Source organism: Pseudophryne corroboree, chromosome 8 (genome assembly GCF_028390025.1).
Source record: "Pseudophryne corroboree isolate aPseCor3 chromosome 8, aPseCor3.hap2, whole genome shotgun sequence".
In the NCBI taxonomy this organism is placed as follows: Eukaryota; Metazoa; Chordata; class Amphibia; order Anura; family Myobatrachidae; genus Pseudophryne; species Pseudophryne corroboree.
The window spans coordinates 26,838,263-26,857,233 of record NC_086451.1 but is presented as its reverse complement, the minus strand read 5'-3'; the positions used below and the strand labels follow the sequence as shown (position 1 = coordinate 26,857,233).

At 48.1% G+C, this 18,971-nt stretch overlaps 2 protein-coding genes across 2 annotated transcripts in view; one reads left to right on the top strand and one right to left on the bottom strand.

Moving 5' to 3' along the window:
- Positions 1-434, bottom strand: part of LOC134948244 (immunoglobulin lambda-1 light chain-like) — a 33,278-nt gene extending 32,844 nt beyond the window's left edge. The window contains exon 1 of the mRNA XM_063936111.1: positions 288-434. The gene's annotated coding sequence lies outside the window, so the exon portion shown is untranslated. The remainder of the gene's footprint in view (positions 1-287) is intronic.
- Positions 435-13,222: 12,788 nt separating this feature from the next.
- On the top strand, positions 13,223-18,465 carry LOC134947435 (lysozyme C-1-like). The gene is made up of 4 exons (XM_063935531.1): positions 13,223-13,644; positions 15,027-15,185; positions 17,097-17,175; positions 18,273-18,465. The coding sequence occupies exons 1-4, from the start codon at positions 13,509-13,511 to the stop codon at positions 18,337-18,339; spliced, it is 441 nt and encodes a 146-aa protein (XP_063791601.1). The 5' UTR covers positions 13,223-13,508; the 3' UTR covers positions 18,340-18,465.
- Positions 18,466-18,971: the final 506 nt, after the last annotated feature.

Here is an 18,971-nt window from a genome sequence, read left to right as displayed (position 1 = left end):
ACCGTGCAATTTATCACTCTCCAAGGCTTGATAAATCTGGCCTTTAAATACACCATTAAAAAGTGAATTTGGGGAATTTATGACGCCGTTGCCGAAGTTCCAACGCCGCCGAAACAGCACGTTGCAGCTACTGCCTGCGATTCGCCTCTAACTCTAATAAATATATTATTAGTCGCTGGCCGCGCTCTATTCCTTCCCTTGTGTATTTATAACCCTGTGTCTGCTGCGGTGTGATGTTACGCACAGACTGAGCGCCTGCAGCCAGTGACTATGCCCGGATCACTCACCTGACCTTCTCGTCTCTCTGCACCTTGGCTGATAATAGAAGCAGCCAAGGTTGCGTCCTTGATAGACAAATGCCTGGTTCCCATGCCGGCTGGATGGGAGGAGAGGGGGTGGCTCTCCTGCAGCTGCCACACTGTGACAGTTACTTGTTTTCGTTCCTCAATATTATGATGGGATATTTATATCCTAACAGAACAAACATCGCGCAAGAGCAAAACATGATCCTATTACCCATCTAGTACCGAGATGTCTTTTCCCAAAGCTGCAAACTAAATTACAGCCGCAAACAACAGTTGTCCTCTTTTTATAAGGAATAAATAAATCTCGCCTCATATAGGATGAACCGACTCTGGGGTCTAATAGGTGAACTGGGATAATCTGCACAATAGAGACAGTACCCGGCCAACACTCATCTATAATAGCGCAAACTCTCAACTATGCTCTTTGCGCTTTGGAATGTGGAAACTCGCATGACACCCCCTGCACCCACTAAAGCTATGCCCATGGTCATAGCACTACGACCCCCTCCCTGCATGTTCCCAAGTGGGTCCCATGAAACAAGCAGGCCTTTTCCAAGCCTGAAGCCATACCCACGTCTACGGTTACCTGGCAAAATGAGGAGGAGGAGTAGGTAGAGATGAGCGGGTTCGGTTTCTCTGAAACCGAACCCGCACGAACTTCATGTTTTTTTCACGGGTCCGAGCAGACTCGGATCCTCCCGCCTTGCTCGGTTAACCCGAGCGCGCCCGAACGTCATCATGACGCTGTCGGATTCTCGCGAGACTCGGATTCTATATAAGGAGCCGCACGTCGCCGCCATTTTCACACGTGCATTGAGATTGATAGGGAGAGGACGTGGCTGGCGTCCTCTCCATTAGAAATTAGATTAGAAGAGAGAGAGAGATTGTGCAGAGTCAGACAGAGTTTACCACAGTGACCAGTGCAGTTGTTGTTAGTTAACTTTTATTTATTTTAATATAATATATCCGTTCTCTGCTATATCCGTTCTCTGCCTGAAAAAAAACGATACACAGCAGCAGCCAGTCACACAGTGTGACTCAGTCTGTGTGCACTCAGCTCAGCCCAGTGTGCTGCACATCAATGTATAAAAGGCAAAGCTTATAATAATTGTGGGGGAGACTGGGGAGCACTGCAGGTTGTTATAGCAGGAGCCCCCAGGAGTACATAATATTATATTAATTTAAAATTAAACAGTGCACACTTTTGCTGCAGGAGTGCCACTGCCAGTGTGACTAGTGGTGACCAGTGCCTGACCACCAGTATAGTAGTATATTGTTGTATGTATTGTATACTATCTCTTTATCAACCAGTCTATATTAGCAGCAGACACAGTACAGTGCGGTAGTTCACGGCTGTGGCTACCTCTGTGTCGGCAGTCGGAACTCGGCAGGCAGTCCGTCCATCCATAATTGTATTACAATATATACCACCTAACCGTGGTATTTTTTTTTCTTTCTTTATACCGTCGTCATAGTGTCATACTAGTTGTTACGAGTATACTACTATCTCTTTATCAACCAGTGTACAGTGCGGTAGTTCACGGCTGTGGCTACCTCTGTGTCGGCAGTCGGCAGGCAGTCCGTCCATCCATAATTGTATTATTATTATAATATATACCACCTAACCGTGGTTTTTTTTTCATTCTTTATACCGTCATAGTGTCATACTAGTTGTTACGAGTATACTACTATCTCTTTATCAACCAGTGTACAGTGCGGTAGTTCACGGCTGTGGCTACCTCTGTGTCGGCAGTCGGCAGGCAGTCCGTCCATCCATAATTGTATTATTATTATAATATATACCACCTAACCGTGGTTTTTTTTTCATTCTTTATACCGTCGTCATAGTGTCATACTAGTTGTTACGAGTATACTACTATCTCTTTATCAACCAGTGTACAGTGCGGTAGTTCACGGCTGTGGCTACCTCTGTGTCGGCAGTCGGCAGGCAGTCCGTCCATCCATAATTGTATTATTATTATAATATATACCACCTAACCGTGGTTTTTTTTTCATTCTTTATACCGTCGTCATAGTGTCATACTAGTTGTTACGAGTATACTACTATCTCTTTATCAACCAGTGTACAGTGCGGTAGTTCACGGCTGTGGCTACCTCTGTGTCGGCAGTCGGCAGGCAGTCCGTCCATCCATAATTGTATTATTATTATAATATATACCACCTAACCGTGGTTTTTTTTTCATTCTTTATACCGTCGTCATAGTGTCATACTAGTTGTTACGAGTATACTACTATCTCTTTATCAACCAGTGTACAGTGCGGTAGTTCACGGCTGTGGCTACCTCTGTGTCGGCAGTCGGCAGGCAGTCCGTCCATCCATAATTGTATTATTATTATAATATATACCACCTAACTGTGGTATTTTTTTTTCTTTCTTTATACCGTCGTCATAGTGTCATACTAGTTGTTACGAGTATACTACTATCTCTTTATCAACCAGTGTACAGTGCGGTAGTTCACGGCTGTGGCTACCTCTGTGTCGGCAGTCGGCAGGCAGTCCGTCCATCCATAATTGTATTATTATTATAATATATACCACCTAACCGTGGTTTTTTTTTCATTCTTTATACCGTCGTCATAGTGTCATACTAGTTGTTACGAGTATACTACTATCTCTTTATCAACCAGTGTACAGTGCGGTAGTTCACGGCTGTGGCTACCTCTGTGTCGGCAGTCGGCAGGCAGTCCGTCCATCCATAATTGTATTATTATTATAATATATACCACCTAACCGTGGTTTTTTTTTCATTCTTTATACCGTCGTCATAGTGTCATACTAGTTGTTACGAGTATACTACTATCTCTTTATCAACCAGTGTACAGTGCGGTAGTTCACGGCTGTGGCTACCTCTGTGTCGGCAGTCGGCAGGCAGTCCGTCCATCCATAATTGTATTATTATTATAATATATACCACCTAACCGTGGTTTTTTTTTCATTCTTTATACCGTCGTCATAGTGTCATACTAGTTGTTACGAGTATACTACTATCTCTTTATCAACCAGTGTACAGTGCGGTAGTTCACGGCTGTGGCTACCTCTGTGTCGGCAGTCGGCAGGCAGTCCGTCCATCCATAATTGTATTATTATTATAATATATACCACCTAACTGTGGTATTTTTTTTTCTTTCTTTATACCGTCGTCATAGTGTCATACTAGTTGTTACGAGTATACTACTATCTCTTTATCAACCAGTGTACAGTGCGGTAGTTCACGGCTGTGGCTACCTCTGTGTCGGCAGTCGGCAGGCAGTCCGTCCATCCATAATTGTATTATTATTATAATATATACCACCTAACCGTGGTTTTTTTTTCATTCTTTATACCGTCGTCATAGTGTCATACTAGTTGTTACGAGTATACTACTATCTCTTTATCAACCAGTGTACAGTGCGGTAGTTCACGGCTGTGGCTACCTCTGTGTCGGCAGTCGGCAGGCAGTCCGTCCATCCATAATTGTATTATTATTATAATATATACCACCTAACCGTGGTTTTTTTATACCACCTAACCGTGGCAGTCCGTCCATAATTGTATACTAGTATCCAATCCATCCATCTCCATTGTTTACCTGAGGTGCCTTTTAGTTCTGCCTATAAAATATGGAGAACAAAAAAGTTGAGGTTCCAAAATTAGGGAAAGATCAAGATCCACTTCCACCTCGTGCTGAAGCTGCTGCCACTAGTCATGGCCGAGACGATGAAATGCCAGCAACGTCGTCTGCCAAGGCCGATGCCCAATGTCATAGTACAGAGCATGTCAAATCCAAAACACCAAATATCAGAAAAAAAAGGACTCCAAAACCTAAAATAAAATTGTCGGAGGAGAAGCGTAAACTTGCCAATATGCCATTTACCACACGGAGTGGCAAGGAACGGCTGAGGCCCTGGCCTATGTTCATGGCTAGTGGTTCAGCTTCACATGAGGATGGAAGCACTCAGCCTCTCGCTAGAAAACTGAAAAGACTCAAGCTGGCAAAAGCACCGCAAAGAACTGTGCGTTCTTTGAAATCCCAAATCCACAAGGAGAGTCCAATTGTGTCGTTTGCGATGCCTGACCTTCCCAACACTGGACGTGAAGAGCATGCGCCTTCCACTATTTGCATGCCCCCTGCAAGTGCTGGAAGGAGCACCCGCAGTCCAGTTCCTGATAGTCAGATTGAAGATGTCAGTGTTGAAGTACACCAGGATGAGGAGGATATGGGTGTTGCTGGCGCTGGGGAGGAAATTGACCAGGAGGATTCTGATGGTGAGGTGGTTTGTTTAAGTCAGGCACCCGGGGAGACACCTGTTGTCCGTGGGAGGAATATGGCCGTTGACATGCCAGGTGAAAATACCAAAAAAATCAGCTCTTCGGTGTGGAGGTATTTCACCAGAAATGCGGACAACAGGTGTCAAGCCGTGTGTTCCCTTTGTCAAGCTGTAATAAGTAGGGGTAAGGACGTTAACCACCTCGGAACATCCTCCCTTATACGTCACCTGCAGCGCATTCATAATAAGTCAGTGACAAGTTCAAAAACTTTGGGTGACAGCGGAAGCAGTCCACTGACCAGTAAATCCCTTCCTCTTGTAACCAAGCTCACGCAAACCACCCCACCAACTCCCTCAGTGTCAATTTCCTCCTTCCCCAGGAATGCCAATAGTCCTGCAGGCCATGTCACTGGCAAGTCTGACGAGTCCTCTCCTGCCTGGGATTCCTCCGATGCATCCTTGCGTGTAACGCCTACTGCTGCTGGCGCTGCTGTTGTTGCCGCTGGGAGTCGATGGTCATCCCAGAGGGGAAGTCGTAAGCCCACTTGTACTACTTCCAGTAAGCAATTGACTGTTCAACAGTCCTTTGCGAGGAAGATGAAATATCACAGCAGTCATCCTACTGCAAAGCGGATAACTGAGTCCTTGACAACTATGTTGGTGTTAGACGTGCGTCCGGTATCCGCCGTTAGTTCACAGGGAACTAGACAATTTATTGAGGCAGTGTGCCCCCGTTACCAAATACCATCTAGGTTCCACTTCTCTAGGCAGGCGATACCGAGAATGTACACGGACGTCAGAAAAAGACTCACCAGTGTCCTAAAAAATGCAGTTGTACCCAATGTCCACTTAACCACGGACATGTGGACAAGTGGAGCAGGGCAGGGTCAGGACTATATGACTGTGACAGCCCACTGGGTAGATGTATGGACTCCCGCCGCAAGAACAGCAGCGGCGGCACCAGTAGCAGCATCTCGCAAACGCCAACTCTTTCCTAGGCAGGCTACGCTTTGTATCACCGCTTTCCAGAATACGCACACAGCTGAAAACCTCTTACGGCAACTGAGGAAGATCATCGCAGAATGGCTTACCCCAATTGGACTCTCCTGTGGATTTGTGGCATCGGACAACGCCAGCAATATTGTGTGTGCATTAAATATGGGCAAATTCCAGCACGTCCCATGTTTTGCACATACCTTGAATTTGGTGGTGCAGAATTTTTTAAAAAACGACAGGGGCGTGCAAGAGATGCTGTCGGTGGCCAGAAAAATTGCGGGACACTTTCGGCGTACAGGCACCACGTACAGAAGACTGGAGCACCACCAAAAACTACTGAACCTGCCCTGCCATCATCTGAAGCAAGAAGTGGTAACGAGGTGGAATTCAACCCTCTATATGCTTCAGAGGTTGGAGGAGCAGCAAAAGGCCATTCAAGCCTATACAATTGAGCACGATATAGGAGATGGAATGCACCTGTCTCAAGTGCAGTGGAGAATGATTTCAACGTTGTGCAAGGTTCTGATGCCCTTTGAACTTGCCACACGTGAAGTCAGTTCAGACACTGCCAGCCTGAGTCAGGTCATTCCCCTCATCAGGCTTTTGCAGAAGAAGCTGGAGGCATTGAAGAAGGAGCTAACACGGAGCGATTCCGCTAGGCATGTGGGACTTGTGGATGCAGCCCTTAATTCGCTTAACAAGGATTCACGGGTGGTCAATCTGTTGAAATCAGAGCACTACATTTTGGCCACCGTGCTCGATCCTAGATTTAAAGCCTACCTTGGATCTCTCTTTCCGGCAGACACAGGTCTGCTGGGGTTGAAAGACCTGCTGGTGACAAAATTGTCAAGTCAAGCGGAACGCGACCTGTCAACATCTCCTCCTTCACATTCTCCCGCAACTGGGGGTGCGAGGAAAAGGCTCAGAATTCCGAGCCCACCCGCTGGCGGTGATGCAGGGCAGTCTGGAGCGACTGCTGATGCTGACATCTGGTCCGGACTGAAGGACCTGACAACGATTACGGACATGTCGTCTACTGTCACTGCATATGATTCTCTCAACATTGATAGAATGGTGGAGGATTATATGAGTGACCGCATCCAAGTAGGCACGTCACACAGTCCGTACTTATACTGGCAGGAAAAAGAGGCAATTTGGAGGCCCTTGCACAAACTGGCTTTATTCTACCTAAGTTGCCCTCCCACAAGTGTGTACTCCGAAAGAGTGTTTAGTGCCGCCGCTCACCTTGTCAGCAATCGGCGTACGAGGTTACATCCAGAAAATGTGGAGAAGATGATGTTCATTAAAATGAATTATAATCAATTCCTCCGCGGAGACATTGACCAGCAGCAATTGCCTCCACAAAGTACACAGGGAGCTGAGATGGTGGATTCCAGTGGGGACGAATTGATAATCTGTGAGGAGGGGGATGTACACGGTGATATATCGGAGGGTGAAGATGAGGTGGACATCTTGCCTCTGTAGAGCCAGTTTGTGCAAGGAGAGATTAATTGCTTCTTTTTTGGGGGGGGTCCAAACCAACCCGTCATATCAGTCACAGTCGTGTGGCAGACCCTGTCACTGAAATGATGGGTTGGTTAAAGTGTGCATGTCCTGTTTTGTTTATACAACATAAGGGTGGGTGGGAGGGCCCAAGGATAATTCCATCTTGCACCTCTTTTTTCTTTTCTTTTTCTTTGCATCATGTGCTGATTGGGGAGGGTTTTTTGGAAGGGACATCCTGCGTGACACTGCAGTGCCACTCCTAGATGGGCCCGGTGTTTGTGTCGGCCACTAGGGTCGCTAATCTTACTCACACAGCTACCTCATTGCGCCTCTTTTTTTCTTTGCGTCATGTGCTGTTTGGGGAGGGTTTTTTGGAAGGGACATCCTGCGTGACACTGCAGTGCCACTCCTAGATGTGCCCGGTGTTTGTGTCGGCCACTAGGGTCGCTAATCTTACTCACACAGTCAGCTACCTCATTGCGCCTCTTTTTTTCTTTGCGTCATGTGCTGTTTGGGGAGGGTTTTTTGGAAGGGCCATCCTGCGTGACACTGCAGTGCCACTCCTAGATGGGCCCGGTGTTTGTGTCGGCCACTAGGGTCGCTAATCTTACTCACACAGCTACCTCATTGCGCCTCTTTTTTTCTTTGCGTCATGTGCTGTTTGGGGAGGGTTTTTTGGAAGGGACATCCTGCGTGACACTGCAGTGCCACTCCTAGATGGGCCCGGTGTTTGTGTCGGCCACTAGGGTCGCTTATCTTTCTCACACAGCTACCTCATTGCGCCTCTTTTTTTCTTTGCGTCATGTGCTGTTTGGGGAGGGTTTTTTGGAAGGGACATCCTGCGTGACACTGCAGTGCCACTCCTAGATGGGCCCGGTGTTTGTGTCGGCCACTAGGGTCGCTTATCTTTCTCACACAGTCAGCTACCTCATTGCGCCTCTTTTTTTCTTTGCGTCATGTGCTGTTTGGGGAGGGTTTTTTGGAAGGGACATCCTGCGTGACACTGCAGTGCCACTCCTAGATGGGCCCGGTGTTTGTGTCGGCCACTAGGGTCGCTTATCTTTCTCACACAGTCAGCTACCTCATTGCGCCTCTTTTTTTCTTTGCGTCATGTGCTGTTTGGGGAGGGTTTTTTGGAAGGGACATCCTGCGTGACACTGCAGTGCCACTCCTAGATGGGCCCGGTGTTTGTGTCGGCCACTAGGGTCGCTTATCTTTCTCACACAGTCAGCTACCTCATTGCGCCTCTTTTTTTCTTTGCGTCATGTGCTGTTTGGGGAGGGTTTTTTGGAAGGGACATCCTGCGTGACACTGCAGTGCCACTCCTAGATGGGCCCGGTGTTTGTGTCGGCCACTAGGGTCGCTAATCTTACTCACACAGCTACCTCATTGCGCCTCTTTTTTTCTTTGCGTCATGTGCTGTTTGGGGAGGGTTTTTTGGAAGGGACATCCTGCGTGACACTGCAGTGCCACTCCTAGATGGGCCCGGTGTTTGTGTCGGCCACTAGGGTCGCTTATCTTACTCACACAGCGACCTCGGTGCAAATTTTAGGACTAAAAATAATATTGTGAGGTGTGATGTGTTCAGAATAGGCTGAAAATGAGTGTAAATTATGTTTTTTGAGGTTAATAATACTTTGGGATCAAAATTACCCCCAAATTCTATGATTTAAGCTGTTTTTTAGGGTTTTTTGAAAAAAACACCCGAATCCAAAACACACCCGAATCCGACAAAAAAAATTCGGTGAGGTTTTGCCAAAACGCGGTCGAACCCAAAACACGGCCGCGGAACCGAACCCAAAACCAAAACACAAAACCCGAAAAATTTCCGGCGCTCATCTCTAGGAGTAGGGAGCATCCACCCCTCCCCTAGCAGGGAGGTTATTTAGCCTTGGGCAACTTTCTCGGGAACTCCCTTTGGGCCAAACTCTGTGCAATCTGCAATGTACAAAAATCTAAAACTGACCAGACAGAGAAAGGGTCATGGGTCACATTCCGGGTCATGGGTCACACGCCACCTGGCCATATACCCAGTAAAGTTGGTCATGGTTTCTGGTGGTCACGGCAAAGTCCGAATGAAAGGACGGTATCTGTAGTCATCACCTTTCGTCACTGTTATGCATCTGTTTCCCTTGTGCTTCATTTAAGCTGCATGCGTTCTCCTCCTAATGTACAGAACATGCGACAGTCATTTCTGTTTTGCATAACACCTAGGGGCAGATTAAGAGGTGGAGGCGGCTGCATCTAATGGAGGTCGCCCACCTGCGACTGCATGCGGATGGAGCTACAGTCCTTCCCTAGTATATATCTGAATGTGCAAGGACTGAGATGCCCACTGTCAGTGTCCATAGACGTTGAAACACCAATTAGTGCAACCATCGAAACCTGCAGTGGCTGTGCATCTGTGTAAGCAACCATTTTCACCTGTGACGCGCCCATAAGAGGACTATCCGCACAAGATTGTTAAGCCATCTCACAGTCACTGCCCAGCATGGCTGCTGTCAGAAATTGTGGGGCCTGAGACTGATAAAATAGGCAGACCCCCCCCCCCCACTCCAGGGGTGGAGCTGTGGCTAACGTGGGTGGGGCATCAATTGGTGCGTAAACCAATTTAAACGTGGCAGCTGGGGGAGCAGAGTACAGGTTAGACTGGCAGCAGAGGGAGCAGGGGACAGGGTAGAGTTGCAGTAGGGGGAGAAGGGGACAGGGCAGAGTGGCATAAGGGTACAGGGCAGAGTGGCAGCAGGGAGAGCAGGGTACAGGGCAGAGTGACAGCAGGGTATAGGGCAGAGTGGCATAAGGGTACAGGGCAGAGTGGCAGCAGGGAGAATAGGGTACAGGGCAGAGCTGCAGCAGGGAGAATAGGGTACAGGGCAGAGCTGCAGCAGGATATGGGGCAGAGTGGCATTAGGGTACAGGGCAGAGTGGCATTAGGGTATAAGGCAGCGTGGCATTCGGGTACAGGGCAGAGTGGCATTAGGGTACAGGGAAGAGTGGAAGCAGGGTATAGGGCAGAGTGGCATTAGAGTATAGGGCAGAGTAGCATTAGGGTACAGGGCAGAGTGGCAGCAGGGTATAGGGTAGAGTGGCAGCGTGGCATTCGGGTACAGGGCAGAGTGGCATTAGGGTACAGGGAAGAGTGGAAGCAGGGTATAGGGCAGAGTGGCATTAGAGTATAGGGCAGAGTAGCATTAGGGTACAGGGCAGAGTGGCAGCAGGGTATAGGGTAGAGTGGCAGCGTGGCATTCGGGTACAGGGCAGAGTGGCATTAGGGTACAGGGAAGAGTGGAAGCAGGGTATAGGGCAGAGTGGCATTAGAGTACAGGGCAGAGTGGTGTTAGGGCACTGGGCAGAGTGGCAGCAGTGTATAGGGCAGAGTGGCATTAGGATATAGGGCAGAGTGGCATTAGGGTACAGGGCAGAGTGGCAGCAGGATACAGGGCACACTTGAAGTAGGGTACAGGGCAGAGTGGCAATAGGGTACAGGGCAGAGTGGCAGTAGGGTACAGGGCAGAGTGGCATTAGGGTACAGGGCAGAGTGGCATTAGGGTACAGGGCAGAGTGGCATTAGGGTACAGGGCAGAGTGGCATTAGGATATAGGGCAGAGTGGCATTAGGGTACAGGGCAGAGTGGCAGCAGGGTACAGGGCACACTTGAAGTAGGGTACATTGCAGAGTGGCATTAGGGTACAGGGCAGAGTGGCATTAGGGTACAGGGCAGAGTGGCATTAGGATATAGGGCAGAGTGGCATTAGGGTACAGGGCAGAGTGGAGCAGGGTACAGGGCACACTTGAAGTAGGGTACAGGGCAGAGTGGCATTAGGGTACAGGACAGAGTGGCATTAGGGTACAGGGCAGAGTGGCAGTAGGGTACAGGGCAGAGTGGCATTAGGGTACAGGGCAGAGTGGCATTAGGGTACAGGGCAGAGTGGCATTAGGGTACAGGGCACACTTGAAGTAGGGTACAGGGCAGAGTGGCATTAGGGTACAGGGCAGAGTGGCATTAGGGTACAGGGCAGAGTGGCATTAGGATATAGGGCAGTGTGGCATTAGGGTACAGGGCAGAGTGGCAGCAGGGTACAGGGCACACTTGAAGTAGGGTACAGGGCAGAGTGGCATTAGGGTACTGGACAGAGTGGCATTAGGGTACAGGGCAGAGTGGCATTAGGGTACAGGGCAGAGTGGCAGTAGGGTACAGGGCTGAGTGGCAGCAGGGTATAGGGCAGAGTGGCATTAGAGTATAGGGCAGAGTAGCATTAGGGTACAGGGCAGAGTGGCAGTAGGGTACAGGGCAGAGTGGCATTAGGGTACAGGGCAGAGTGGCATTAGGGTACAGGGCAGAGTGGCATTAGGGTACAGGGCTGAGTGGCATTAGGGTACAGGGCAGAGTGGCATTAGGGTACAGGGCTGAGTGGCATTAGGGTACAGGGCAGAGTAGCATTAGGGTACAGGGCAGAGTGGCAGCAGGGTATAGGGTAGAGTGGCAGTAGGGGGATCAGGGTACAGGGCAGAGTGGCAGTAGGGTACAGGGCTGAGTGGCAGCAGGGTATAGAGCAGAGTGGCATTAGGGTACAGGGCTGAGTGGCATTAGGGTACAGGGCAGAGTGGCAGCAGGGTACAGGGCTGAGTGGCATTAGGGTACAGGGCAGAGTGGCATTAGGGTACAGGGCAGAGTGGCAGCAGGGTATAGGGTAGAGTGGCAGTAGGGGGATCAGGGTACAGGGCAGAGTGGCAGTAGAGTACAGGGCAGAGTAGCATTAGGGTACAGGGTAGAGTGGCAGCAGGGTATAGGGCAGAGTGGCATTAGAGTATAGGGCAGAGTAGCATTAGGGTACAGGGCAGAGTGGCAGCAGGGTATAGGGTAGAGTGGCAGTAGGGGGATCAGGGTACGGGGCAGAGTGCCCCCACATACTTGGTTTGTAAGTAAGGTTTTTCTATTCATTTTAAAATCTAATAAATATTAGTACTAATCATTAACAGTCATCGTAATTTGCCATTCCAGGTTCTGTGGTTTAAACATTTAATATAATTTATGTTTACAATTGATAAGCAGGTTGTTACAATAATTACAACATGACGTTTCCCGGCTGGCAATAATTTGTTTTGTGCCCGTATCCTTCAGGGATACAGCCGCAATGTGTAAGGTTGCACAGGCGCCTGCTGCCCTTGCGCAGTTTGCCGATGCTGACAAACTGCGCTGCCAGCCGCTGGTGCGCCCAGCACTGAATCAGCCCCATAATCAAGTTGCTACATTTTGAAGAAGAAGATGACGCTACATGTGTACAGGGGCCTGGTAATATGATCCTGCCAGCACCCTGATGGTTGGGATCCCGGCAGTCGAAATGCTGATGCCGGAATCTCAACACTGTTCGGAATGCCGGCGCATCCCGAATAGGATCACAATCCCGGCGCCAGAATGCCAACTGCCGGGATCCCAAGCGACAGTTGCCGGGCGACTGGAGAGGTAAGGTTAGACGGCAAGGAGGGAGGGGGCGGGGTTAGGTTCAGGCTGCGGGGAGGGGAATAAGTTTAGGCTGCGGTGGGAGGATTAGGTTGTGGAGAGGGGGGATAGGTTTAGGCTGCAGGGAGGGGGGGTTAGGTTTAGGCACCTCTGGGGAGGGTTATGGTTAGGCTGAGGGAAGGGGGGTTAGGTTTAGGCACCACGGGGGAGGGTTATGGTTAGGCTGAAGGAAGGGGGGTTAGGTTTAGGCACCACGGGGGAGGGTTATGGTTAGGCTGAAAGAAGGGGGGTTAGATTTAGGCACCTCTGGGGAGGGTTATGGTTAGGCTGAAGGAAGGGGGGTTAGGTTTAGGCACCACGGGGGAGGGTTATGGTTAGGCTGAAGGAAGGGGGGATAGGTTCAGGCACCCCTGGGGAGGGTTATGGCAGGGGCTGGCTGGGCAGTGGGGCAGGGTGCCATCTGCCCCCTGAGCCAGTGCAATTTAAGTGTTCCAGGGCCTTCTTTGCAGTGCATTCCCTGTGAAAAACTTGGCCACTTGCTTGAGTCTACCCCCCAGGCTGAAAGTTGCCAGCCAGCCCCTGGTTATGGTTAGGCTGCGGGGGGAAGGGTTAGGTTTAGGCTGCGGGAAGGAAGGGTTAGGGGGGCGGGGGGGGGGGGGTGACTAACATACTTATCCAACCCTTATCAGGTTTCTAACCATCGGGATGCCGTGATCGGTATTCTGGCATATTAGCCCCAACCCTTGATAAAAGTTGCCACTTACCTGTAGCGTAGATGGAACATTCTCCTTTGGCATATTTCCAAGTCTGTACCATTTAACAGCTGCATGTTATCTGGAAGAATGTATATTTATGTTGTATAGGTTAATGGTTTATTAAGTGTGACATTGATGTCTGTCTATATAAAGTCTGCTTAGGGGCCTTCAACGTTGCATCTCTTCAAGCCATCGGCAAAGGCAGTGACCGGCACCATGAAGGCTGTATTGTGCCTGATCTACCTCACTGTCTTTGTGGGCAGTGAAGCCAAGGTGTTCACAAAATGTGAGCTGGCGACAACACTGAAGAACGCCGGTCTGGATGGATACAATGGCTACAGCCTGGCTAACTGTATGTATGGTGTAGTTGCTGCTGCTGGTACTGACCTGGGGCTTTAAACTTATTCTCTTGGAAATTACCCCAGAGCTGGGCTGTTTCACTTTCTAGCCATTTGGACTCCCAGTGCGAACATAAAAAAAAAGTGCCCTCCCCCCAGTCAAAAAAAGGGGCACGGCCTAGCAGCAAATGGGTGTGGTCTTCCTGGAATGGGCGTGGTCTTGAAGGAAAATACTACCTTACACCATATTATGCCCCTTACAGACACTCTAGGCAGAACCACTTCCTTGGCGCTAGGAGAGGAGACATAGGGGGTCATTCCGACCTGATCGCACGCTAGGTTTTTTCGCTGCGGTGCGATCAGGTCTAAACTGCGCAAGCGTATGCACCGCAATGCGCATGTGCGTCATACGGGAACAAATCGGATCGCTGCTGAGCGATGAATTTTACGAAGAATCCATTCGCACAGCGGATCGCAAGGAGATTGACAGGAAGAAGGCGTTTGTGGGTGTCAACTGAACGTTTTCTGGGAGTGGTTGGAAAAACGCAGGCGTGTCCAAGCGTTTGCAGGGCGGGTGTCTGACGTCAATTCCGGTCCCGGACAGGCTGAAGTGATCGCAGCAGCTGAGTAATTTCTGGGCTACTCAGAAACTGCACAAAACTTTTTTGTAGCGCTCGGCTGCACATGCGTTCGCACCCTTGCAAAGCGAAAATACACTCCCCTATAGACGGTGACTATCTGATCGCAGCGCCGCAAAAAGTAGCTAGCGAGCGAACTCGTAATGACCCCCAGAGTGCGGGAGCCATACATATACCTACATGTATAGAGTACATATATTATTACCTACATATATAGAGTGACCCCTGTATACATACTTCTCACACACATGCACTTGTCACCCCGCCCCCTCTCAGCACCCATGCCTCTCCCTCCAGCATAGTGGTCACAGGCACAGCTTCACCAGCTTCCCCCAGCACACTGCTGTCAGCCTCTGCTAAACACACTAGATGCACAGTCTCCTTCTCCACCTGCACAATACTTTTTATGGTTGCAAATATCAATTGGCCCCTACTCCTCCAGCACAGTCTTAACATGAATCCCAACCATGCAACCACGACCACATGCTCGATGTTGCTGGGTGCAGTAGTTCCACAGCACACCGGATCACTCCTCACATATGCAGGCACACACAGAACTCAAGATCATATACATGTGCTCGCAATGCAAATGTTAATCAGCTTCAAGCGTAGAATGTATATTTTGTGCTAGCTACCATATCTTAAGCTCAAAGATTGTCATTGAAATGATATTGAAATACAAAAAAATGGATGTTCAAACGTCTCAGAGGCTTGGAATAATATTTAATTATTGATTATTGGTTTTTTTTCTGCCATAGGGATGTGTTTGGCCTACTATGAGAGCCGCTATACCACCAATGCCATGTATGACAATGGCTGGAGTCGCGACTATGGCATCTTCCAGATCAACAGCTACTGGTGGTGTAATGACGGCAAAACTTCCGGGGCGGTGGGCGCTTGTAGCATCAGCTGCAACAGTGAGTCACTTTCATTATCTACCTGGATTATAGAAATAGAGGGACTTGGCCAAATATACACAGGGCCACATCATTCCTCTTCTGATAATGTGGTGTTTATGGTATGAAAAAACAATTTGTGTTCCCTAATGCACACTCAGTGAGAAATAATATAACATAATAATCAGATAATACGGAGATCTTAGTTGTGTATATCTGCAGATATAGGGTTAAGCCCCCAGGTCGTTCGGCAAGGCGTCTCCGTCACTGGGGGTCCCTAATACTAGGTATGGGTCCGAGGTGCAGGACCCCATCATGTCGGCACAGGTCGGCTACCCCAGGTCAGCACACAGGTGAAAGTTAATAAGGGTTAATAAGAAGCACATAAGTGCTATACAAGTGAAGTGCGATTAAAAGAATACAAAAATATATACAAAGTGATAGGGAAAATCATAAGTGTTAATAAAGTGTTAGGGTGTGCCGACCTGAAGCCGCCCAGCCATACCGACACAGGGGCCACCGCACCCCACACCCACCCCATAAATAATTACACATATGTCTGGGTCTGAATGCCCAGTGTAAGGCCACATGATAATGGCTCCTACAGAATCTGAGAGCCAGCTTACCTGGAGACACCCCTGACTTCTCCAATGGCACTCTGGAGTCAGCAATCCCTCCTATGTGTTTATGGTATAAAAGGTTTTGAAACGCACTACAGGGCAGATTGAACTCATCGTTGCCTCCGTCCAAGCGCTGTTGATTGACTATAAGCCTTGCAGATTACAAATTTGTGCCAAAACAGCATGGAATAGCATTCTGCGGCAAACTGAAACAAAAGCGCCAGAACCAAAAGATTGTGTTGCTAAACTGTTGTGATATCAGCAGAACTTCCTCTTCTGAATGGGATGCAGGCATCGGCATCTCGCTGCTGAGAATCCCGCCAGGGGTCGGGTAAGTAGGTTTACCCTTCCCCTTACCCCCCTACTTACTGCAGCCTAACCCTAACCCTCCTCGCTGGTGCCTAAACCCCCTCCCCGCAGCCTAACCTTCCCTTCCCCACAACCTAACCCTAGCCCTCACTTGGGGTGCTTAACGCTAACCACCCCCTCCCTGCAGCCTAACACTAACCCTCCCTTCCTCGCAACCTAACCCTATCCTTTCCCCCCCGTAGGCTAAACCTAACCTTCCCCCTCCCACCACAGCTTACTACTGAGGACTCCCAGCGGAGGTCGTTGGGAATTCCGGCATAGCGGATCTAAGTGCTGGCATTTTGATCTATGTCGAGATGCCGGCGTCAGCATTCAGAGGTGTATCGGGATTCTAGCGTTGGTATTCCGACTGCCGGGACCCTGAACACTGGTAGCCTGAATGGATCCCCGTAAGGGAACCTCTTTTCATCATAGATTCCTTACAGGTAGGGATTTGTCGACCATTCTCCCCTACTTGTCAGATATAAAATACAATATGTACTTGTTTGTTACATACTAGCATGCATATGAAGTACAGGAATAATATAGCTCCCTTACCCATATGCTGGGACTGATCAATGCTGCCAATTCATTCATCAAAGGTATTAATGGCAGAGCCACAGTGACATCTCTGCTTCCTAGTGTCTGAAATCTCATTGGGGGGGGGGGGGGGGGTCTATGTACTAAGCATTGGAGGTAAAGTAGGAGAGGATAAAGTACCAGCTAATCAGCCCCGAACTGCTATGTTACCGACTGTGCTTGAAAAATAACATCAGGAACTTGTTGGTTGGTACTTTATTCCAGTCTACTTTATCTCTCTCCAATACATAGTACATAGACCCCTACGGCTTGTTCAGCCCTCAATTGCCTCCGCAAGGGTAACAGAGTCATATTAGCTTCATTTTCTATGCATTCATCGATTTAATCCAATCACATAAAATATTTTAATGATATTCTCTCTAAGGTTTGATGGATGACAACATCAGTGATGACATCACATGTGCCAAAAGAGTCGTACGAGACCCTAACGGCATGGGTGCCTGGTAAGTGTGCCATTCTTGTAAGATCCAAAGCCTTCTTGTCATATAACATACATTTGGCATCTCTCTCTCTTTCTCTCTATCTGTCTGTCTGTCTGTCTGTCTATCTATCTATCTATCTATCTATTTGTCCCTATCAGATCTGTCTAATCCTATAGGATCCATCCATCTAGCTATCTTCTGCATGAAAGGAGCGACACTTCAGGTCTTGAGGAATAAAGACTATTTATTGTATGTTTCAGATTATCAATCTATTCTTCCTTCAGAGAAATAGGGAATGAAAATGACATTGTCTGGATACATAAATCATTAGTGTCAGGCAGTGGAAAAAACAGGGACCTACAAAGAAGACACAATAAGTGCAAATGATACAACAAATTGTAGCAAGGGCTCTGCATAGTAGAGCCTTTAATCTTGTGGGAAAAAGGTCAGTGTTAAGACATGAAAAGTGAAGGCCCATACACACTAGATAAGCCCCCACTGACGCCGACATTGTCAGCGGCGGGGACCCAGCGGGGTGTCGGCATTGGTAAGTGCATACACACTTGCCGATGCCAGCAGAGAAGGGAGCGATGGTGGGGAGGTGTGGGGGAGGGGGGGTGGTGGAAGGTGCAGCATGGCTGTCAATAACGAGGACCTTCCTTGTCTGTACATGTTCAGACGAGGGAGGGGGTCGTTAACTAACTCAAAGTGAAGTTGTGGACAGCAATGGGTGTAGTACAGATGGATATACAGTAGCTCTAGTAAAGAGGTGTGTTTTCAGAGAGCAAAGAAGGCTGGGGGAACTAAATTTAATAGGTGGGTTGCAGAAGTGAGTGATAATTAAAGGCAAGGCGCAGGTTAAAGGCAATTATAAGATGATGTGGGGAGAGTATTTTAAAATGATCAATGCTTGTTTAACATATTTTATTATAATTTTAATATATAATATAAATAATATACATTGACATATGTAGGGTATGGATTATAGAAAACTCAATGGTCAGTATAGGCATCACCTTCTCTCTATTACAGTTGAAGGCCAAAAGAAAAGAACAAGTATTTTGAGACTTGATAGAATGCTATCTGTGTCTTTTACTAATTATTATAATTCTCTGAAGGGTGGCCTGGAATAACTATTGCAAGAACAAGGATGTGAGCAGCTTCGTCAGTGGATGTGCTGTGTGAAGCGGAACGCCAGACCCCATCGCGGTGCCTTCACTACTCAGTTCCAGCTCCACAACAAAAACTCCTGTTGATTGATTAATATTTTTGGACAGTGACTGGTGGGAATAAAAGTCATGAAAATAATAATATGCAGTTACTGTTTTTTTTGGTGGCAAACTCTCAAATGGGAATGATAAATACCAAGATCTGGAGGTAGATTAATAAAACACAAACCATGCCAAAATAATGTATATTAAGATTTACATTTAGGAAGGACAGGATAAAATGTATGTAATATATCAACCTGAACCACTCACAACCATACATTAAATAATCCATCTTATTACAGATCTTGAATATATTATGCTGTTACAAAGCTTTCACATGTTGATGTTTTCCAAGGTGTTGAAACAGGACATATTTGGACTTTTTGGCCCCTATACGTCAGGGTGGAGATGTCAAGGAGGCCTTAAGAGGTGGATGGGGCTCCCTTCTATGCTAGACATTTGTAACTAAGACACTTGACATCGCCCCTTTGTGTCTGCATGAATGCAAAGGGTGCGTATGAATCCCCATGGGGCAAATTTGAATACAATTTATGGACACAGGCTCGGTGGCGCGGCTCTTTTGTTTGAATAAATGATGCGGACCAC